The 25,331-nt window shown below is 39.8% G+C and overlaps 1 protein-coding gene across 1 annotated transcript; it reads right to left on the reverse strand.

The window, feature by feature from the left end:
* On the reverse strand, window positions 1-24,895 carry LOC149845310 (eukaryotic translation initiation factor 4G-like). Its single transcript, XM_089995684.1, has 10 exons — window positions 24,776-24,895; window positions 24,342-24,576; window positions 22,392-22,525; window positions 22,091-22,231; window positions 20,846-20,913; window positions 20,642-20,698; window positions 19,165-20,568; window positions 15,640-19,052; window positions 789-983; window positions 1-441 (listed from the first exon to the last, which is right to left on the reverse strand). The coding sequence occupies exons 2-10, from the start codon at window positions 24,533-24,535 to the stop codon at window positions 111-113; spliced, it is 5,937 nt and encodes a 1,978-aa protein (XP_089851810.1). The 5' UTR covers window positions 24,536-24,576; window positions 24,776-24,895; the 3' UTR covers window positions 1-110.
* Window positions 24,896-25,331: the final 436 nt, after the last annotated feature.

A 25,331-nucleotide genomic window follows, 5' to 3' on the forward strand; every position in this document is an offset into this window, starting at 1 on the left:
TAAGACATGACAAGAAGATTTTAATATATTAGAGCCCTGAACAAGATTATTATGTGCAAATTGTAGTACTCTTAAGTAGGCATTGATTTCTGAGTACACAGCAACTTCTTCTAAACAAAAGAAGCGAGCTTTGTGTGCTTTCTTGGATCCGAAAGGAGAAATTCTTCCAATCGGCCATCACATTCTTTTCGGATTTTATTCAATTCAGCCTCACCTTTCTCTTTTTCTATGACCTCAAAAATAGTACCAAGAACAACGGATGCGATTCCAGTTTCCATAAGGCAACCAGGCTCTTCACCTCCTTCACGTATCAATCTTCCTACATCGTTTAAAGTAACAATCTTTCCCAAAATTACTTTGGCAAGAATACCACCGAGGAATTCAGGTGCTTTGGGTGCATCATATATGGCATCTGCCAAGGTAGCAAAAACAGACTCGAACCTGGAAAAGAAATAAGTTAAGATACAATTTCACTAAAGAATACTCAACATGCAGCATAATGCAGGTTGCTGAGATCCTTGACAGAATAGGGCTTCCGAGCAACACAATTCAGTGTCCTGAATAGTTACCTAACAAAGATATGTAAATTTGACAATCAAGTGTAGGGATTAGACTCACATCAAGCTGGATTCCAGAAGGAATATGTGTTACTCATCAACAACTGCACTAATGAGTAACCCAAACTCCACACGAAGTCTTGATTCAAGAAAGCAGCTCAAAGTACTCGACACAATATTCACTCAACCAATATTTCATCTAGACATATGGCTCTAAATTAGACTACATACCCTTTGATAATCTGCACTTGACTCAGCAAGTTATTCCTTGTTCTGGAAAGGAAAATAAGAAGCGTTGCTAATCGATCCCTCTCCATATCCCTTCTTTCAAAAGAATCTGTCACCCAAAGCGACACCATTGTGGGGTAGAAATTTGGAACATTTAATTCTTTGATACATGTAGCAACTTCTTCCTCATCATTTGCACTGAAAGTAAGCCCATTAGGAGGTTACAATAGAATCAAAATCAAGAATCTGCTTGATGCAAGTATGACATGAAAAGAGCCACATTCAGGAAAAAGCTACGCAACCTGGGTACACCTGGAAGGGTCCCATACTCATGTCAACACAGGTACGGGCACACATGCCAGGGTGTGGGTCTGACTAGATCAGGTCAAAACCAGACCAGACCCAATAATGATGACCCTTTTTTATTCAAAAGCATGTTTTTTTATTGAAATTAATTCCTTTTGTTATGTATTTTTAATGCTAATTTTCAATACATATATATATATATATATATATATATATAAAACCGTACCCCTACTTTTAGAAATTGTTGTGTCATATCCTTTGTACTTGTAACTATACCTGTGCAACATATGTAAAAAGTATGAAATTTTCAACCTTACAACTATCAAGTCCAATATACTCAAATTTTTTTTAAGACAAAAGTAGAAAACATGAACTTTCCTATCATCTTTATGTGTCATGATTCAATGACGCCATAAACCATAACCAAAGTACAAGTTGTCAAAAGAAAATTGTCCTTTGTTATCCGGTCTCAACAAAAAAAGTTGCATTATTCAAGAGAACCTTATAATAAGTGGAGGTGGAGTCCAATACTTGTTATTCTGCCCAGTGCAGTGAAATTGCATGGACTTAGCCACTGCTAGCATTTGAATGTGAAACTATGAAGGATTTAAAATGGCTTATCACAGAAACTAGCTGCCATGTAGTACGCCCCATATCAACCAATTAACCTAAAACATCTAGAGATAAATTCTTAATTGTTTCCCTTTAACACCCAGTCATGATGAAGAACCTTCTCTACAATAAATAAAAACAGAGAGAAAGAGATCACCTTATTCCTAAATCTATAGCCATTCTTGTTTTTTTTTTTGGTAAGTAAGCCAGGGAATAACCCCATGGGATTCAAACCCTCAGTTATGAGGGTGTGAATGAAGGCGTGACCTAACTATCCAGCTATTCCATTCGACCCTACCTATAGCTATTATTATATAGGGTTATAAATAACAGATAAAAAGACCGCCAAAATTTCAATTGAAATATTCAAAACAAACAAATAAATGCATCATACCTATAAGTACAATCTCTAGCCTTTTGACAAAGGAGTACATCAAAAAAACGATATAAATATTAAAAACAAACAGAAATATGTCACACAGACACCTCACTTAGCATGTGCATCCTGTATGGACACGACATGACACTTGGACACTTCACGGAAATGATATGACACTTCATCTACCTAGTCAAACCAGTTTCACGCACAGTCAACATTGTGTCATTAACTTTATCTATTTCTTTTATGATCTTATTTACTTATTTCATATTCACTTTGAGTTATTTTTCTCATAAAATTTGTCATCAATTACATTACATTTCAATTTCAACTTAATTTCATTATTTGATGTTCTTAAATGTAGTGAATTAAAATTGTTGTTTTATACTTACACACACATCCGTGCATCTATGTGTGTGTACGGCCATGTCCATCAAGAAACTGGCGGGATTGTTCCGTCAAATCGTTCATTCGAATGAATCGAGGTGAATCGTCCCTTCACTCTGATAGAATCCTCCCTTGAACTTCGCAATAGAACCAACCTATGGCTCTTATACCGCTTTGATGTAAATCGAGTCCTTTTGGTTTGCATCAAAGTGGTATCAGAGCCATAGGTTCGCTCGCCTCCTCCATCGCTCGATTACGAAGTTTGAGGGAGGATCCTGTCAGAGTGAAGGGACATTCACTTTGATTCTTTCAAATGAACAATTTGAAAGAACAATTCCGTCAATTTCCAGATTCATCCAAGAATTCAACCCAGGGAGCGATATCACTTATCAGTTACATGTCTTATAACTTACCCAGATCGACAACAAGAATGGCCATCAAAAAGTGGTGTTGCATGGTTGCACGACCAATCAAGACAACCACCCATGGCCACCACTGCAACCAACATCACCACGGGGCCGTCGACCGCTTCAGTCCGACGGAACACCAGCAACCCCACCAACATCTTCCCAGGTGTTTTTCACATCAGGAAACACCCGCAATCATCGAGCAGGTCCAGTGTTCCTGCTGGATGGATCCCATCTAGTGTCCCACCACCAAAAAGGTTCAGTTGTCGAGAGCTCGTCCTACCAACAGCAGGCTTTCTCGACACCTCGACGTCACCCCACTCCCTTCTTCCTTTGTCCTTCTTTCTTCCCCACCTTCAACCGCTCCTCCATCAGCATCAAGCTTATGTGGCCTCTTCTTCCATTGTGTCGACAACACTGAAGCCAACCAACGTTCTTGCTGCAACACTAGGCTATATCTCTCAAAAGGGTACAACCGGAGCAGAGGTCGAGGTGGTTTCGACCGTTCGCCCACCGACAAACCTCCGACTGGCCCAAACGATCGCAGACACCATCCCCCTTGTGGATGGACGCCCGGCGGAAATCGAGGGTATTCCGCAACAAGCAAGGCTCTACCGCCTCATGGGGTGCTCCCTGTCGGCCGGCCACTGACGATGATCGACCGATGAAGGTTGGCTGGAGGTACACCCCCCCCCCCCCCACGCCCAACAGTTGGCGCCCTCCCGACATCGATGCACACAGCGTGGGTGGGATTTTGAACATCACTGACTGTGTCAGATCTTGGAGTATGTGTCGCCCTTCAACCGACGATACCCTGCCTATGGAGGCTGGCCGGGGAAGCCTCCCCACTCCCTATGCATGGCTGCCCCATAGCGGCACGCAGGGTGCGGGTGGGGTTCCTCCCCACCTGTCATCGGGTGCCCTAGCAACAGGGCATTCCCATCGTTTCACACCAAGCAAACTGTGTCTCTTCCGAACCGCCCCATCTACACTGGACATGACTGGTTCCAAGGATCTAAAACCATTTTGCATGGTTCAAGACCCGATTCCGACCTGAAATGAGGCAGGACAGAAAGATTAACCAAGGTGTGACTCGAAAAACCCATGCCCCGGTTTAGTATCCGAGTTCATGGGCAGATTTGATGCAGGACTTCTTTCCAGTTGGACATCATGTGCCAAAGCATTGGAAGGCATTGGCGGCTTCGTCTCGATAGAGGAGTTTGGCCCAGGTGTGGTGGGATAAGTTGCAGACAAAGCGTAAGAACCAAGGACTTTGGTGGATCCAAGAATGGAGAGAAATGAAACAGTTGATGCGGGTCAGGTTGGAGAAGCAACAACCATTTACTTTTGATCCTAAAACGTCTACTGAAACCCAAATAGGTGAAACCGAATTAGGATCCAATTTAGATAATTGTTTTGTAAAACCCACCCAAGACACTCCTAATGACCCATATCCAATTAAAAAATATTTGGATCCAAAATCCCTTATACTTGATCCCAACATCTGAAAACCTTAACTTGAACTTCAACCCAAATCCAGTTGATCCAGTCCCAAGCAGACCTCCCCAAGACTTACCTATACCCAAACCTGTTTTGGATAAAAATCCAATTATCCAAATTCAAACCCTACCTGCCCTCACCTCACCTGAACCATGCTTGCCCCAAGCCCTGAACTTGTTTGGAGTGCATCAGCAGCAGCATGAAGAGTGTGACATGATAGAGTAGAAAATCTTGGTCCTCATCATGTCAACTACTCCACCTAGGATGAAATTGGCACTTGATTTGTTTGATCCCTTTGACCCAGATCAGTATATGGATCCAAATGACTTTGGTTGGTTTGAAAAGAATATTTTTGGTTTTATTATGCATGTTGGGGTGGATGTTGCTTGGTTCATTCAGTTTATAGAGCAATACACGGATTTGGTTTCATATTGTGAGCCCGTAAGTCACAAGATGGAACGATATTGGAAGAAACACAAGTGGTACCCAAATTTGAGGGCAAGTCTATTCCAACATGAGAGAACGGAGCAGAAGACTCAGGTCCATAAGAGTCCATTTGGTTTCATCTGTATTTTGGATCTTTATTTTCTATTTGGATATTTTTTGTATTTTGGTTCATTTGTAATATGAAATTCGGAACGAGGAGATACGTAAGAAGGTAGGCGTTGCACCCATTGAAAATAAGATGAGAGAGAATCGTTTACGGTGGTTTGGACATATTCGACGAAGGCCTAATGATGCTCCAGTTAGAAGGATGGAGAAATGGGAAAATATATTAGTTAAAAGAGGTCGGGGTAGGCCTAGGAAGACATGGATGGAGGTGATAAGAAAGGATATGAATGCTTTGAACCTCACCGAGGACATGGCATTGGATAGAAATGAATGGAGAAGAAGGATTCATGTGGAAGACCCATAATGATTTTCTTTGTTGGTTCATATCGCCGACCCCAATTGTTTTGGGATGAAGGCGTAGTTGTTGTTGTTGTTGTTGTTCGGTTCATTTGTAATGGATATTGAATTTATGTATTAGATCCAATATCCAAATTTTACTAGATTAGGATAAGTTTAATCTTTTTAGAGGGTTATCAAGGTAGGTAGTTTAAGAAAATCTCATCTATTTATAGATGGGGGATCTCTTTAGATGAAAGCTGAAGTTGAGTTGGAATATGAAATTCAGTCATTTTCTTGTTTTCCAGTTGTTTCCTTGCATTTTCCTAGATAATCATAGTTGGGTAGGATTTTGAAGTAAATCGAGTCCTTTCTATTTGCATCACCATGTGTCCTAATTTTTTAAAATTGTCACATCATATTAAGCATATCCACATTGTGTCCCGCTCCCGCATCAGTATCCATGTGACATACGATGTAGCCTATTTATAAAAATACATACAGCAGTTACCTATAGGCCCGGAGGCAGTGATAAATGGGCAAGGGTTGCTAGGTCGTCGCCCAGAAGCGACGCATCACACCGGCGCCCAGGTGTGGTGTCAAATAGGCAAGGGTTCTCTCACTTTGTTGGACAGGTGGGGGTAAAGAAGTTAATCCAAGACCACAAAATTAAGTTAGCCACTTGGACCATAGGGTCTTTTACTGGTAAGTTAGTAGAGTTAGTAGATGTTATGTGTAGGAGAAAGATTGATATTTTATGTCTACAAGAGACCAAATGGGTAGGTGAGAAAGCAAAAGTGATAGAACCTTGGGGATATAAGATTTGGTATACAGGAATAAATAGGAATAGGAATGTAGTAGGGATTGTTATGAGTCGTGAGTTTATAAATAATGTAGTTGAGGTTCGTAGGAAGGGTGATAGGATTTTACTTATTAAATTAGTATTAGATACAGATATTATTAATATTATTAGTGTTTATGCACCTCAAGTAAGTTTAGATGATTCTATTAAGCATCAATTTTGAGAAGATTTACATGGAGTAGTACAAGGGATATCTTATGAAGAAAAGCTTTTCATCGGCGGTGACCTTAATGGACATGTAGGCATTAGTAAGGATGGATTTGAGAGTATCCATGGAGGCTATGGTATAGGAGAAAGAAACGAAAGTGGAGAAAGGATTTTAGATTTTGGTTTGTCCTATGATATGATCTTAGCAAACACTTGATTTAGGAAGAGAGAGTCTCACCTAGTAACATTTAAAAGTGAGGTTAATATGAGTCAGATAGATTTTTTCCTACTTAGAAAAAGAGATAGGGGTTGTTGCATCGATTGTAAGGTTATACCGGGAGAAAGTATAGCTACACAATATAAAGTCTTAATTTTAGATCTTAGAATTAGACAATGCCGCAAAAGGGATAGACATAGGATAGATCCTAGAATTAAGTGGTGGGCACTGAAAGGAGCTAAACAAGGAATGTTTGTAGAGCATGTAGTTAAGGAAGTTGATTGGTGTCTCGAGAATGATTCAGAATCAAAGTGGAGTAAGATAGTGGGTGACATGAAAAAGGTGGCTAAGGAGGTATTGGGTGAGTCTAAAGGCGGTGCACCGCTAGGTAAGGATACATCATGGTGGAACGAGGATGTCAAATTAGCTATTAAGGTTAAAAGAGTGTTATAGAAATCTAAGTAAGAGTCGTGATAATGAGAATTTGGAGAACTATACGATAACAAAGAAAGAAGCTAAAAAAGTAGTTTGAAACACGAGGAATAAAGTATATAAGGAGGTTTATGACAAGTTGGATACCAAAGAGGGCGAGAAGGATATTTATAGGCTTACAAAGATGAGAGATAGGAAATTGAGGGATCTGGGTATGGTTAGATGTATCAAAGATGAAACGCAAAGGGTTTTAGTCAAAGATGAGGAGATTAAGGAGAGATGGAAAGATTATTTTGATAAGCTATTTAATGGAAGTCATGCTCAGGATCATGGAGACTTCTTCATTCTTTTTTATGAGATGAATCGTGATTTCATGCGCAAGATTCAAAAGAAAGAAATTGCAGAGGCTTTGAAGAAAATGAAATCAAGAAGGGCAGTTGGCCCATATGGTATACCTATCGAGGCTTGGAAATGCTTGGGAGAGAAAGGTTTAGAATGGTTGACAAATCTTTTTAACAAGATTTGGCGGACAAATAAGATGCCTAATGAGTGGAGGAAGAGTACTTTGGTGCCTCTATATAAGAATAAGGGTGATATACAAGATTGCACAAACTATCGTGGTATAAAACTCATGAGTCATACTATGAAACTTTGGGAGAGGGTGATTGAGTCTAGGTTGAAGAAGGTTGTCATGATATCGGAGAATCAATTTGGTTTTATGCCTGAAAGATCAACTATGGAAGCTATACATCTTCTTAGACAACTTATTGAGAGATATAGAAAGAGGAACAAAGATTTGCATATGGTTTTTATTGATTTGGAGAAGGCATACGATAGAGTACCTAGGGACGTTCTCTGGTGAACAATGATGAAGAAAGGTATTTCTCTCAAGTACATTAGTATAATTAAAGATATGTATGAAGGAGTAGTAACCAATGTCCGCGCTTGTGGAGGGGTGACAACCAATTTTCCTATAACGGTTGGGTTACATCAAGGATCTGTTTTAAGCCATTTCCTATTTGCTATAGTGATGGATGAGCTTACGAGATCAATTCAAGAAAATGTGTCGTGGTGTATGTCGTTTGCTGATGATATTGTTTTGATTGATGAGTCTAGAGCTGGGGTTAATGCTAAGTTAGAATTATAAAGACAGACATTGGAAGCAAGAGGTTTTAAGTTGAGTTGAGTAAGAGTAAGACAGAATAATATGGAATGTCGGTTTAGTAAGCAACGAAGTAGTGATGGGAGTGTAGTGAAGCTTGGTGAGCAAGAAATACCGGTGGATAATTGTTTCAAATATTTGGGATCTATCATTCAAAAGTATGGAGAAATTGATGGAGATGTAAATCATAGGATAAAGGTTGAGTGGATGAAATGGAAAAGTGCAACTGGAGTGTTGTGCGATCGTAGAATGCCATTGCGGTTGAAGGAAAAGTTTTATAGGACGACTATTAGGCCCGCTTTACTATATGGTACGGAATGTTGGGCTGCCAAGAGACATCATATTCAAAAAATGAGTGTAGCTGAGATGCGTATGCTTAGATGGATGTGTGGAAATACAATAAAAGATAAGATTCGGAACGAGGAGATACGTAAGAAGGTAGGCGTTGCACCCATTGAAAATAAGATGAAAGAGAATCGTTTACGGTGGTTTGGACATATTCGGCGAAGGCCTAATGATGCTCCAGTTAGAAGGATAGAGAAACGGGAAAATATATTAGTTAAAAGAGGTCGCGGTAGGCCTAGGAAGACTTGGATGGAGATGATAAGAAAGGATATGAATGCTTTGAACCTCACCGAGGACATAGCATTGGATAGAAATGATTGGACGAGAAGGATTCATGTGGAAGACCCAGAATGATTTTCTTTTTTGGTTCATATCGCCGACCCCAATTGTTTTGGGATGAAGGCGTAGTTGTTGTTGTTGTTGTTGTTGTTACATACAGCACCTACCTAAGTTTTTACCAACCTGTTGATAAATTGCCATACTAAAAGAACAATGTTATTAAAATGGGCATCAGCTTTATTCTACAATGCTCCACAATCTTTTATAATTCTCTTTTTATGGCTCAAGCTTATTACCGCTTGGACAAAAGTTAGATCCCTTCATTATTCTTAAGTGGAAGTTGAATTGTCCTTTATCACATGTCTAGGGACTAGGCATTTTCGGTATACTTAAAAAATTGTTGAAAAATCCAAAAAGCTAGATAAGGCCCTCTCTGGTGATTGGAACCCTTGCCTCTACCGGCATATCATTAGGATTGCACTTTGACTTTGATAAAGTGAGCTCCTTAATTTTGTTCTCCTTCTAGATCTTGTCTCATTGTTCAACAAATCAAGTAGATACTTCCATCAATTTTTAATCTAATTTTCTCTCGCTAGGCCTCTCAAACTCCTTTTATAAGATTGAATCAATCAAAGTCCAATTTTTACTTCCATCGATCATGCGAAAGTTGACCAACTTCTTGATCAATTGTCTTTGCTCACCATCCAAGCCTCCTCTTATATAACTGCTGAGAATTTCCGAGCAATTGGAAGCCGGCGAGGCCGAGAAATTGATATTACATTATCTTTTCTGTCCATCTTTTTCAGCCAACTCCCCTGTTTCCTTCCAACAAAGACAGATCATAGTACGAGTGTGACCACGGCACTTCATCAATCAAAAGAAAAGAATAGTAAACGGAGTACACCGCGGAAAGATTCTAAATAAGAGAAGTCCCCCATGGATTCGAGAAGGAAATGAAGAATGGGAGGCAACAACCTCTATCGTGGTCAATCTGTGGATATCCTACAGACTCTTTTGCATCTATAAAATATTTTTACTAAATTTTGAACCATACATTCTTGCTGTACTCAACAAGAGCAAAGAAAAAATTCCCAAGCATAACCTCCTGTTAAGGCTGAATAAATATGAGTAGGATACTGCTTGCAACCTACATGCTTCAGTAAACAATCCATTGTTAAAATATATGTAATATATATTTATATATATATATATATAAATATATTTGTCATTCACTACCCGATAAGGGGTAGTTCTGTAAACTCGCCCAATAGGGGCATTTTAGTCTTTTTTCTTTTTCTATTTTTTTCCTTTTACCTTTTTCTATTTTTTCCATTTCTTTTTGTCTTTTTTTATTTTCCTTTTTGTGCATTTAATGCACAGCCATTGGGGGGCCCAACAAAGAGTCGTTGGGCCCCCAATGGTCACAATTGTGACCGTTGGGAGCCCAACGACTCCTTGTTGGGACTCCCAATGGTCCCTCTCTCTTGCTTTTCTCTAACTCTCCCTCACTCCTCTCTTGCCTATAAATAAGTGGGGTCTCCCCCTTTGTAATGTGTGGCTTCTTCAAGCCCTTTAGTGCATTTATAAGATTTTATGCTTTCTAGCCATTATTGGCTTTTGTGTATGTCCTCTTTTGGACTTGTTCTTTGATTTCTATGTGTGAATGTCCATTGTAGGACATACATTTCTTTTCCGCATATTTCATTACATGGTAATGAGCCTTGGTTGTGCTCTTGATTCATATAGCTAGTTGTCTAGCTTTCTCTCTCTCTTTGTTTGTCCTCCATTCTTGACTATATAATGGAAGGAGAACAAAATATTGATCTCTCCTTCAAGCTTAATGGTACGAACTACATGATGTGGGCCGCCGCCATTGAAAACAACCTCAAAGGTAAAAAGCTTTGGGGATATGTGATGGGAACCATTAGGGAACCTCAACTTCAACTTACGAAAATTGATGGTGATCAAGAAAAGGCTCTAGAAGGAAGTGCTCGCATGAAGGCTATTGAAGATCACCAATCCAAGGTAGAAGATTGGGAAAGTAAGCATGCAAAAATTCTTGCATGGTTCATGAACAACGTGGAGCTAAAGATTTGCGCCAACATTGCTAAATTCCGCCTAGCAAATGAAGCATGGTTCTTTATGAAAGGTATGTATACCCAAAAAGACCTTGCTCGTCAATTCTTTATCCAAGAAAAAATTCGTACCATTAAGCAAGGTGAAATGAGTGTAAGAGATTACTATAGCACTCTTGGACCTTTATGGGATGAGCTATCCCTTCTTGAACCCAAATGGGTATCAAGTGAAGATGTTGAAAAGAGAAGAGAACAAATGGAGAAAGAACACTTTTTCCAATTTTTACATGGGCTTAGGCCCGAATATGAGCAAGTTAGGTCCTCCCTCCTTCATAGATCAAAACCACTTCCATTGGAAGATGCCATAGCCGAAATATGCCAAGAAGAAACACGTCTTGGCATGATTAAAGGAGGAGATGAAGTTCTTGCCATGTCTAGACCCGGCAATCATATGAAAGCATATAAGCCTCCACACTTTGGGAGGCAAAATAACTATAATGGCAATTATAGGAAAGCTATTTGCCATCATTGTCAAGAACCGAGTCATATAAGACCTAATTGTCCAAAGATAAATGAGCCTCCAAAAGGTAAAGTTGCTACTATTGAAGAAGTTCCCCAAAAGAAGGAGGAGCCAATGAAAGGGAAAAAGTCCTTCTCCCTTGCTCAACTATCCGAAGCACTTCAAATTCTACTCAAATCGCCGTCAACTTCGGGAGCCGCCATTGCCTCTTCTTCTCCTCCAGGTACGCCTTCTTGGATTCTTGATTCTGGAGCATCTTTTCATATGACCCCTATCGAAAATGGACTATCCAATGTATGTAGCAACTCCAAAAACTCTTTTGTCTCCACCGCCGATGGTACCTCTTTACAAGTTAAAAGTTTTGGAGCCTTAGATTTTTCGAAAGATTTTTTTGTGCCAAATGTAAGAGTAGTACCTCAACTTAATTTAAATCTTTTATCTGTCTCTCAAATATGTGATCATGGATGTGAAATCTCCTTCTCAACCAAGGATTGCTTTATACAGGATCTCCAGTCCGGGAAGCGGATTGGGCAAGGCCATAGGAGGGGAGATCTCTACTACATGACCAATTTGAAACTTCCCACTAACTCTTTTTGTAATCATGTCCAAGATAAAAATATAGAAACTTGGCATCAAAGACTTGGACATCCAAGCTTCTCAAAAATGTACTCCTTTCCCTTTGGAAAGAAATTTTGTAATGAGAAACATTTTGTTTGCAAGAGTTGTATTTTTGGAAAAATAAAATCCACCCCCTTTCCAAAGAGAACATTTGTGTCAAAAAGACCCTTTGAATTAATTCAATCGGATGTTTGGGGTCCTTCTCCGGTCATATCAAAAGGAGGATACTCATATTATGTTACTTTCATTGATGATTTCACTCGATATGTGTGGATCTATTTTCTCAACTTAAAATCCGAAGTTTTTAACTTTTTTAAAAAAATTCATATGATTGTCAAAAATCAATTTTCAACTAATATCTCCATTCTTCGATCCGATTCCGATGGAGAATATCTATCAAATGAATTTCAAGAATATTTGGAAATCAATGGAATTTGTCAAAGGTCTTGTCCTAGGACTCCCCAACAAAACGGTCTAGCCGAAAGAAAGCATAGACACATTTTGGAAACCACTAGGACTCTTCTCATTTCCAAAGAAATTCCTAAATGCTATTGGGTCGAAGCCGCCTTAACCTCCACTTATTTGATAAATAGAATGATATCCTCATCCCTTCAAAATATATCTCCATATGAAAAACTTTTTGAAAGAACACCCGATTTTAATAGGTTAAGAATTTTTGGTGTAAGTGTTTTGTCCTTAAACATAAAAGAGATAAGTTATCTCATAAAGCTATCGAATGTGTATTCTTAGGATACGGAGAAAATCAAAAAGGTTTTAGGTGCTTCGATCCCAAAAGCAACAAACTATATGTATCCAAAGATATTACCTTTTTGGAAAATGAAAACGGCTTTGAGAAAAATAAAGATATTGATGAAAGAGAATATGCTTCCTTATTTGATCTTCTCTCTCAAGAAGATGTGACTCCTCACCTAGAGGATGTTCCCAATGATTTAGAGGATACTCCTCTTAGTAATGATGAAATTGAAAGTAATGATGTTGAAAATAGGTCAATTCAAACCTATGCTAGGCGTGGTCAAGAAATTCCCATAAGTGCCTTAGAAAAATATTCTCAAAATTCCAACATAGAAGAAACCTCTTTAAGGAGATCTAGCCGAATCTCCAACCCTCCTAATAGGTTTGTTTCCTATGAATCCCTAACACCTAAATATAGGGCATGTCTAATCGCATTACACTCTTATCATGAACAATCACACTATAATGAAGCCAAAAACATTCCTCAATGGGTTGAAGCCATGAAACTAGAACTTAGTGCCCTTGAAAAAGCTAAAACTTGGGAAATAACTTCATTACCCACTGGAAAGAAGTCTATTGGATGTAGATGGGTCTTCAAAATTAAAACTAAAAGTGATGGGTCATTAGAACGTTATAAAGCTAGGTTGGTAGCCAAAGGATATGCTCAAGAGTACGGAATAGACTATGAGGAAACCTTTGCTCCCGTAGCTAGAATGACTAGTGTTAGGACTCTTATTGCGGTTGCATCTATTAAAAAATGGCCTATCTATCAATTGGATGTTAAGAACGCATTTCTTAATGGCGAACTAAGTGAAGAGGTCTATATGGATCCTCCACCAGGAGTATCCATTGGTGAAAACAAAGTTCTTAAACTAAAAAAGGCACTATATGGGTTAAAACAAGCTCCAAAAGCTTGGCATGACAGATTTAGCAATGTGATGACTAGCTTAAATTTTCGTTCATGTTATACTGACACTGCGTTATTTGTGAAAAGTGCAGGGTCCTCTGTAGTTATTTTACTACTATATGTTGATGATATGATCATCACTGGAAGTGATGAGCAAGGAATCCATGATATTAAGAAAATTTTAAAAGAAAATTTTGACATGTCTGACCTTGGTTTCTTAAGATATTTTCTAGGTATTGAAGTTGCATATTCACCCCGAGGGTATATTCTCTCTCAGATGAAACTTGCTGCTGACATTTGTGCCAAGTCTGGAATTTCGGATGATAAAAAGACAGAAACCCCTGAGGTTATCAATGCAAAGCTAAGGCTTGAAGATGGGATACTTCTTGAGAATCTGACTCCCTACCGTCAACTCATTGGGTCTCTGACATACTTATCCATCACTCGGCCGGACATAGCTCATGCAGTTCATTCCGTCAGTCAATTTCAACATGCACCTACAACTGTGCACATGAGTGCAGTCTTAAGGATTGTCAGATATATTAAGAACACCATAACTAAGGGAGTTTTTCTTTCTTCTTCATCATCACTTGATTTAATTGCCTATACAGATGCTGATTGGGGAGGAAATCCCAATGATAGAGTCTCAACCACTGGTTTTTGTGTTTTCTTAGGTGACTCTATGATTTCTTGGAGATGCAAGAAGCAGCATAAAGTATCATTGTCCTCAACTGAAGCGGAATATCATGCAATGGCCACTACAACCATGGAGCTTGTGTGGCTTAGGAGTCTCCTCTGTGATATGGGCATCGTCATCTCAACTCCTTCGAAGATGTGTTGCGATAACAAGAGTGCTATCTATATTGCAAGCAACCAAACCTTCCATGAGCGTACTAAACATATTGAGATGGATTGCCATTATGTTCGAGATGAATACCTAAAAGGAACCATTACACTGCCCTACGTCACATCCGAGTACCAGTTGGCGGACTTCTTCACCAAAGCTCTTGCTGCTCCTCGCTTCATGTTTCTTCTCAACAAGCTTTTCGTTGTATCCCCGTAAAGCTTGAGGGAGGGTGTTAAAATATATGTAATATATATATTTATATATATATATATATTTGTCATTCACTACCCGATAAGGGGTAGTTCTGTAAACTCGCCCAATAGGGGCATTTTAGTCTTTTTTCTTTTTCTATTTTTTCCCTTTTACCTTTTTCTATTTTTTCCATTTCTTTTTGTCTTTTTTTATTTTCCTTTTTGTGCATTTAATGCACAGCCATTGGGGGCCCCAACAAAGAGTCTTTGGGCCCCCAACAGTCACAATTGTGACCGTTGGGAGCCCAACGACTCCTTGTTGGGACTCCCAATGGTCCCTCTCTCTTGCTTTTCTCTAACTCTCCCTCACTCCTCTCTTGCCTATAAATAAGTGGGGTCTCCCCCTTTGTAATGTGTGGCTTCTTCAAGCCCTTTAGTGCATTTATAAGATTTTATGCTTTCTAGCCATTATTGGCTTTTGTGTATGTCCTCTTTTGGACTTGTTCTTTGATTTCTATGTGTGAATGTCCATTGTAGGACATACATTTCTTTTCCGCATATTTCATTACATCCATTTCCACTTATGTCATATAATTAATTACCACTGACTAATTCCAAAAAATCCCAAGACAGAGCAAAAAATATATCTCAATCCTTGTCTATGAATTCGATAAAATCCAAAAAATGGTATCACATACTACAAGAAGCTTATGACAGAAAAGAAAAGGAACTCCAATACAAATGAATGCATCAGTCTGAACATCCTTTGCATGGTTCAAACATGATCTCATGGTCGAAACAAATAGAATTATTATAAAGGACAATGAAAGAAAAAAATAGTGCACTTAGAAAATGCCTCCCTGTTTCCTTTGATATGCAAGCTATGCTCATCAATGTACACTTAATCTATGCATCATTAAGTCTTCAGCCGAAGCGTCCCTAAACTGAAAAATAATATACTGCACTATGACAGTAACCTTTTGATGAATAAATTGAGTGTAGAAGAGGAAAATATAGTACCTATAAAATTCCTTGATTGCAGAAATTGATTTTTCTATTAAGTGTTCTTCGGGAACCCTATCTGATGAGTTATGTGCACCAGTTGGAGGACTTTGAATGTGTCCTGTAGCATGAGCCGCAATTGTCGATCTGTCAGAAGGACGATCCACATTTCTTGAATCTCTGCTTACACGATCTTGATTTGATTGATCATAAGTGGGCTGAGGCATGGGTCTATCTTGCAAAATGCCCTTGGAATGCTCCCGTGAACTATAAGGTGTCCTATCTCCTAAAGAATGAGTGGAACTGAAGCCATTTGGACCTGATGCCATTCTTCTGGTATCACCAGTGCTCATTGCAATATCATTCATGGACCCATTTAACCCCGATGGTTGTCCCCGAATAGACATTCCCTTACCAAGACCACCCTGGGGCCCAAGGGTAATGGAGTCATCACCAGTAGACCTTTGAGGCAAGAGAACTGGCAGAGTCCTGCTCTCGAAAATATGTCTATTGTCCAACCGCACATCTTGGGTGCCAAAGTTACGAGCAGACATTGGTGCCCCTCGAATGGAGCCCATCTGCTGTCCTCCTGGAGAAGGCAATACAGTGCACCCTCGAGAGCCATAATCAATAGCTTGTCCTCTCCTTGCCGAGGAACTCATGCCAGAGCCACGAGCTGCCCTTCCTGCCTGGGCTTGGCGCTCCTGAGCTGCGTCACGATGCACCTCCTCAATTTTCTTAGGCCCCTCAACTTTCCTCCTTTGCTGCCATTTGTTCTTTCTAAGATCAATTGTGTCCCTCAGCATGAACCGCACCCTAGAAGATATCTTTTGATTAGTTGATAGCTCCTGCATCATATCAAAATAGAAATCCATGTGCTCCTTGGCTATGGGATGATCAATTATGGCTCCAATTGTGCTCATCAATTTGCACAAGGCTTCAAGATCTTCTTCATCAGGATTATCATACTGACCCAGTAACTTCTTGATGCATTCATGCATGATTCTCTCAGTTAACATCTTTTTCTTGTAAAGCTCACCAATCAGCCGAATATTGCCCAGCATTTGCCTGCGAGCCTTTAGGCGCTTAGCTTCTCTTTCCACTTCAGACTGTTTAGCCTCGCCTTCTTCCTCAACCTTATCAGCTTCTTGTTGCTCCCTTTCCCCCCTCTCAAACTCTTCTTGGCATTTGTTCAAAAGCAATCTTTTGAATGTGATCTTTTCATTATCCTCAACCATATCAGGCAATGCTCCAGCAAGATGAAAACAGAAATCTGCATACATCTCACAAAATGTTGGTTCCATCAAAGCTTTATCAAAAAATTGGGAGATAACACCTCTAAGAGTAACAACGTTGTCAATGTTAACTTCTTTGACTTGCTCAAATAGCTTTTCAAAATTTTGAGGAGTTAGCTTGTTAAGAATGCCTTTCAGTTGTCTCTGCTTAGCTTCCTCCTTGTCAGACACTTTGCCAACCTCATATCTTTTATCAGCTTTATGCATGACCAGCAATTGAGCATGAGGGGAAGGAATCAAGCCTTTCTGAACAGGAGTAGCACGCTGCCACCTATCAGCATCAGCATTAAGCCTTGGTAGTCCACCGGAAGAAGCAAGAGACTGCATGGGGCCAGAAAGGATTCCACTGACATACTGGCCTACTGGTTGCCCACGTGGGTTTTTCAAGACTCCCATATTTCCCCCTTGGCCTGGGCGTAATCCTCCAACTGCTACTCCATATGCAAGATCCATACGTGCAGGTACAAAAGAAGCTGCTGACTTGCTCCACCTGTCTTCCTCCATGGTACCACTTGCACGATGCTCCAGACGAGAAGACCCACTTGGTTGCCTGTCAAACACTCTTGTAGCCACATGATAGGCTTCATGATCAACAAGTGGGAAAACATTTACTTGAATGTTCATTATGTGATCTGCTATATCTGCTCCAATCTCAAATCCTGGAGGAAGATCTTTATATTGCTCTGAAAAGGTCATGAGGAAATCTCTGGTGTATCTTTTACTGCCTACAGATCCACTATCATGCTTATCATGTTGTTTCTTGCTGTGTATCTGTCTACTTTTTTCCAATGCTTTTAATTTGGGGCTACAGATTTCAGCTGCTTCTTCCCAATCATCCAATTCAGATTTTCTCTGGCTATCTTCCTCTTTTGCAGGGGCATCCTTCTCTACATCACCTGCAGGCATATGCTTATCATCAATTCCAGAAGGGACCACATTTTCTAATGTAGCAGCCTCTTGTTTTTCTGCTGGTGTCTTATATGCCATATAAAGATCAGAAGTTATCCCAGCAGCATCCGCTTTAGAGAGCAATTCCCTCTTCTTCTTTTTTCCAGAAACATTTTTGGCCTTGCTTTGTTCCAATGGTATCTTATCCTTAGAGCTTGACAAAGAATTAAAACTCACACCACTACTTATGTTCTCTGTTCCTCTAGCTTCACGTTTAGCCACTTCAGAGGAAACTTGCACACCAGAAGATAAGCCCTGATTTGAGCTAGTGGATTCTGCTGATGCAGCAATTTCGGTACCACAAATCTTGCCCTCCCTTTCGATTTGCTTTTCATACACATTCATGGATGAATGAGGTGAAGAAGACATGTCTTCAGCTTCACAAGACTCTGAACATGTTTGTGAAGATGTAGCAGCAGAATCACCCAATCTCTCTCCATTATTGTCATTTCCAAATCTAGTAACTTTGTAAGAAGGAACAGTAGAGGAAGATGCCGATAGCTCTCCATCAACATTTTCTGGTTCAATTTCTAAATGATTTGACATTACAGCAGCAACTGTTTCATCTACTTTCTCAACCAATGACACCTCCTGCAAAACATCTGTGTTTCTGCTACTATCAGAACGTCCCGAAGGAGGCATGTCTATAGGCTCTTGACTTTCTGGTTCACAATAATTCGGTGTTTTGCTTCTCTCATCTTCCACCTGCAATGTTCCACCAACTTCTTTTCCTGTACCAAAATCATGTTGAGAATGGTCTTCCTCCTTTACAGGACATGTAACAACCAGATTTTCTGAAACAGTTTTCTCTGCTTCAGAATCAAAAGAATTTGATGGCTCCCCAGGACCTCTCTCCTCTGTACCAGAAATATTTGGCACAGTATCATATGCATCAGAGCTGGCAATCTCAGCACTTTTTGATGTTTCAGACACTCCGTCCGACTCTACTGCAGAATTTCCCAATGTGGCAGACATCATACAATCCTTTACAGAATCTACAGCACCTTCAGAGCTGCTATTCTCCAACTTGAAAGATGAAGAAGGAAATGAAGTTGAGGTCTCAATCCCTCCTGATGCAACTTGCATGGACTCCACATTTTTGGCACCATGTCTTGAATTGATATCATCAGTCTCTGCTGATATTACGGAAGAAGATTTCAGGTTACCAGGAGAATCACAAGCCTCTAACTGCAGCAGAATGATGTCCATGAGTAACAAAAGCCAAAAGCCATAACACGAGACCCTTAATGGTTTAGCAAGAATAAAACTTCATAAACATAAAGGTACGCATACAGCATACCTGAATTTCTGGTTCAGAGTGATGCGGTCCTTTTTTGTTCAGCTTTAGCTGATCCTTAAAGGAATCTGACATTTTTAGAGGATCCTGCTTGTGAACTTCATAATTAGTTACATGTTCTGGTTCCACAGCTAAAGCAACAGGATCAGGTGAAGAAATCATGGATGACTGTCTTTGCACCCCAGAAACAGCAGAAAGTGCAGAATGTTCAACTGTCGCATGTAATGAGTTAGAAACTGATGATGTTCCAGAAACAGACTTTGGCTGTTGAACACGAATGTCCGGCCAAACCTCACTAGGCACTGCTGAAGAAACAGTTGTGGAAGGAAGCTGTGCTAATATCTCTCCCATGGCAGAAGAAATCAGTCTAGCCCCCTCAGTGGCCCTTTGAGAATGTGAGAATACAGACTCATCATGATGCCTTGATGGCTTAACTGGTTCACATTGAAGAACAGCAGCACCTTTACTGGCAGAAGAAGAGTGAACAGATGATGTTGAAGAAGACCTCCCAAACTTCTCTGAAATTGAAGTTGGAGGAGGCTTCACTGTTACCTGAATGGAAGCAACCGGAGCAGTAAAATTGGTTAAAGGATGAGAGGCATGACCAGGATAAAAGATGGAAGGAGTATACGAGTTAGGTTGCATTGTTGAATAGTAACTGAATTGTTGAGCAGAACTAAATGAAGGAATAGGCTGCTGTGAGTGAGGAGGCACAGCTGCATGTGACCTAGCAAGTTGCACGTTATGCACTGAGGATGACGCATCAACAAAAGAATCAGCCCTTTTATCTAGTTTCAATTCTTCATGAGTTTCAGGATGAGTTATCTTGACCCTCCTCCGTGGTCCAGCAAATGCATTGCCTGCCTGTTGAGAAAATTGAGAGGCCATGCCAACACCCAAGCTCCCCAACTGAGGCCCAATTTGATGGTTCAGCTGGGGTGCATAGCCCAGTCCTTGACTCTGATGCATCATTGCTTGTGCCTGCAGTGTATGTGATTGCAAACTGGGAGGAACAAATACAGGCTGCTGAACTTGTGCAGCATTACCAACAGAAAGTGGTAATGGCATTTGACGTGAACCACTCTGTGATTGAATTTGTGAAGAACTTGGTGTACCAAATTGTACTGGTACTTGAGGTTGATGAAAAGACATAGGCATAGATGCTCCAGCTGGAGGAAGAACAGAAGTCTTTGGTACAGCAGCCTGAGGTGGCATTGAAATCTGGAGTGTGAGATCCTTCTTTGACTGGGAAGATGAGCTTGTTTCTGCAACATTGGTGAAAGTGCCTGAATCTTTTCTAAGCTGCTGTGGTTGCTGTGGTTGCTGTGGTTGCTGTGGCTGCTGTTTCTGCTGCTGCTTAGCAGAAGCAGATATTGGAATGGGACTAGGCCTGGTATCATGGCGAGCCTATACAACAACAGCAGATGAAGCTAAGAAGCAAAAGAACTCACAAGAGAGAGAGAAAGAGAGAGAGAGAGACCTGGTCGCGCTTTTGTTCATCCAAATTTGGTGGTGCAGAACTGGTCCGTGCAGGTATCTGCACTAGCAAATTGCATATAAAATGGATAAATTCATGGAAGTTTGAAAAGCTAAACACAGAAAAACTGAAGGACAATTGCATATATAACCATATCCAAAAGACACAGGTAAAAATCTTTGACCAAAAAAAAAAATGCATAAGGACCTGCATCCCATTCATGAAACCCGGACTTATGGTCCCAAACTGAAGTGGAAACCCTTTTGAGACATCTCCTGTCATAGCCAATGAGTAATCGTCATTAGTGATAAAAATACTTCGAGAGATGCAAAATAAGCGGATAACGAATCACAAGAAACTTTGTTGGCACTTGCTAGCAGAGTTCTAAAAGGCAAAATTGGGTGGAGATATTAGTCCTAAAGGCCCCTGACCATGAAAGCCATGAGGAGAAACAATGCACTGCAGAAATTTTTCACTTAAGAAAAGCCAAATTTCAAAAAAAAATGAAAAGGATAACATAGTGAAAGCAAGCAGCGATGTTAAAGAAACCAAACACAGCAACAATGTAAACAGTAAATTATAGGTTTCAACATGATGGAACTAAAAAGGCATATGCATGCACACCAACTCAGCTACACACATATATAGATGAACATGACCATATGTGCATGTGCGCACAGCATGTGCATGTGCGCACAGCATGTGCATGTGCGCACAGCATGTGCATGTGCGCACAGCATGTGCATGTGCGCACAGCATGTGCATGTGCGCACAGCATGTGCATGTGCGCACAGCATGTGCATGTGCGCACAGCATGTGCATGTGCGCACAGCATGTGCATGTGCATGCATGTGCACGTTTGCGTATACTGTCACATGTGCACCAGAACATAGCCAGTTTATTAGATAAATTATTATTACCTGAGTCAGCAGATTGATATCGATATTTCTAATGCACAAAAATTATTTAAACAGAGAACAGGTAGTAAGCAATCATAGCCAGAGATCAAACTCAAGTGGTCCTTGTCACTAACTAAAAAATCAACAAACCAGTTAGTCTATGTTCAAGAAAATCAAGGATTCAAGAAGATTCCATTGAAGATCTCAAGCCAAATCCTCGAAGACACCATTTGTTTTTTATTTGTCTTGGTGACTTTGACAACTTGACAATATAAACATCTAAATGAACGAGCCAACTAGTCAATGCCATACAATTATGCAAATTCTCTAAGACAATTTATAATTAAATGTTAATTCTAATGCCTCTGTGTGTTCTCGGTTCTCCTTTACAAAAGACACAGAATGACAGGCAATAAATGTTCTATTTGAGCCTCATTTGCGCCTTAAGCATGTGAGTTGTCTCAGAGGCTAGCATAACAAAATAACAATGAAAACAATTTGACAAAAATGAAACAATAAGCATAAAAAATTAAAAACAAAAAGGAAAAAAGACCTGGTGGAGTAGCCGCCAATGCTGGCCCTGATGATCCAGTACTGGAGTAAGATGGAGGAGGCCGGGGTATGGTTTGTGCACCTTTTGGAAGAGAATGGTCAATCTGCTTTGTAACACCTGGGCTTGCTGCTCCAGAGGTTCCTGCAATGATAACACATAACAGTCAAGCACAGTGACGTACTTTTGCAGATGAAGCCAAAAGAACCATAGAAGATATCTTGTTCTCCTAAGCACGTAAAACAAATCTTTTCATCTAAATATCAAGAATATTTATTTAAAACTTAAGATTAAGAGAAAGTACCAGGCAAAGAAGACACAGCTGGCCGATTGTGTGGGAGTGTGCCATTCTGCACTCCACGACTTACACTGACTTCAGGATTTGCTGCAACACTACTCACCCTTGACTGGCCCCCTTGTCCATTACTCTTCTTAGAACTACAAGCATGAAAGTTTTCTTAGCAACCAAAACAAGAAAATGAATAGCAAGTTGATAAGATTATCACAGAAACCAAAAGCAAGGTTGTAAGTATTGTATCGTTAATTGTATCAGTCGGGCCCAAAATAAGATACATATTGTACTGTATCGTGTCGTATCGTAAAAAATAGTAAATTTTTAATAAAAAAATCAAAAATTCCAAAAAAAAATCATGAAAAAATAGCAAAATTCTAAAAAATCATAATATATGAAACAATGATGAATTGCACAAAACACAACCATAAAATCACATATGAAGCATTTATGTCTCTATGAACTGCATAAGACATCATCAAACATCAACTATCTCACAAGAACAATGTAAAATATTAAATATCTTGCAATTAAAAACATGTCACAAGACTCATACTTTCATATTACATAAACAAAAACAAAATAACCAAGTTTATGAATACTTAACAGTTAAATAATCAAGTTACCTTCCCTGTATTGTAAACAATAACAATAATGTGCCCTATATTACATAAACAATAACAAGAACATGCCCTGTATCGTACCCCAAATCGCTCTCACGACTCCTAGGGTGCGCGGATACCCCTCTAATGGCCTCTACACAAATGAGGGAGTCGACCCTCAAGAGGTCTTTAAAACCCCCAAAAAATATGATTCGGCCCTTTTTAAAGTGCGCTGAAGATGTATCGTACGATACACCGATACAGGGATGTATTGTACGATACAGATATGATACACACTTATATCGCGATGTATCGTATCGTTATTTCCCATAGTAACGATATGGTATGATACTTACACTTGACAACTCAGAAGTCAGAACAAATGGGATTTGGCATGAATAGTGTGTAATTAGGAATAGAACTTCAAGATCTTGAGAAAATAGATACACAAATTCTAATTCTTTGGCAAGAGATGATAATGCTCGTGCTTACTATTACATAAGAGAACCTTGTTAAATCATTTGGAAAATTGAAGAACAGTAATCAAGTAAACCTGAAGAAACAAAAAGTTCCCTTTTTCGGAGTTAAAAAGACACCACGCAGACAAATTACAATATTAATTATCAAAACCATTATCAATCATTCTCTCTTGAAGTCAAAACAGCTTGCAACAGTCACCCATAAAGCCAGTCCCTTTAACTGCCACCATGAAAATCAATTTGCTCAGCGTTGTTGAAGAGAATCAAATAAAAAAATAAAAATCAACATTAAAAAAAATCAAACACATTCAAGCACACACACACACACACACAACATCCAGCTTGACCACGATAACCAATTTTTAGATGCCACAAGTAAATTCTTTAACAAGATATAATAGCAACAAAGAAGAAACCACGCTGCTTATAGTAAACGTGAGCTTGAGTTAACCATCAAAACCAATGTTACAAATTTCAACACAATTCACCAGTAGCACAACAAAATAAAAATAGAAATCCTTCATAAAATCATTTTTTCAGTTCACAACGAAACATTTCCATTGCCATCCACCAAGTACAAATGCAACTATAAAGAAACTGTTTCAAATCCTTAAGATTTGAATCACTTAACTACCATGGGCAAATAAAAGCATATCCAGAGTGACGTAATTTCATTCACCAATGAAACAATCCACCAAACCTTCAAAACCAATATTTTCCACCAAGAACAAAGGCAAATTCAAATACCATGATTTTGAAACAACCTAAACCACATAGACAACTAAATCCTAGAGAAGCAAACCCCAAATTCCAATCTACTCCGAATTAGCAAGCGATTTACAGAAGGTAAAAAAAAAAAAAAACAAGTCAAGGACAAAAACCTCCTGTTGGCGTTCGCGGACTGCAACGAAGAATTGGAAGTAGACGAAGGGGCGGCGGAGGTGCCCGCGCTTCCGGCGCCGCCCTTCACGCTGTTCGCGTTGAGGGAGCTCCTTTGGTGCGCAGGGACGCCAGATCTTCCGGGTTTCCGGGTGTGGGGTTCGCCTTTTTCGACCCTGGATTGATTGATGGACATAAATCCGAATCCTTCACCTCCGTCTTTTCGATTAACTGCCTCTGAAAGACACCAAAACACCAAATGGGTCCCCTCAATTCCTACCAAAAAGGTAACAACAAACAAGCACGAAACGAAACAGAGGAAGCAGAAACCCTAGAAACCGAGATTTGGGTATTCTAGGTAAGGTGGGCAATCGTTGGGATTAGACAAGAGCAGTTGGGAAATCGAAGAACGCAGATAGATTTTGATTATCCTCACCTGAGAGAGAGAGAGAGAGAGAGAGAGAGAATGGGTGTCTTAATGGGCGGGAATCATGACGTGGATAGACCAGGCGGTCGGCACGAAGGCGTTCTGTGTAGAGAGAGAGAGAGAGAGAGAGTCTCGGTTAATAAACAGAAGTGGGCCAAAAAGTAAAGGCTTTGAGTGGGAAACTGAAAAGTTTGGGTGTCCCCCTCAGACCCCCTGTCTCTAACCCTATATCTATATCACAGGGCTGCCCCGTACCTTTTTCAGGATTGACCGACTTGTCACCTTTTCTATCTAATCAGATTTATTTTTTTTGTTTAAATTTTAAAGCATGCAGACACGTATCTGTTGTTTCATTACAGAAAAAAAATACCCTAATAATGCAAAAGGAGCCCATATATTGGCTCGTACCACACGCACTAAAACTCACCGAAAGGCATATGCCAGCTAATGCTCTAGCGAGGTCACATATCCCAGTACTTGGATTGTGGATCCAATTCTTTTTACAATACCAATTTGCTGTCTAGACCAACTTAAGCCAAGCCCAATGTGAGTCTAAGACACTTGG

Source organism: Nuphar pumila, chromosome 2 (genome assembly GCF_984573655.1).
Source record: "Nuphar pumila chromosome 2, dmNupPumi1.hap1.1, whole genome shotgun sequence".
Taxonomy (NCBI): Eukaryota; Viridiplantae; Streptophyta; class Magnoliopsida; order Nymphaeales; family Nymphaeaceae; genus Nuphar; species Nuphar pumila.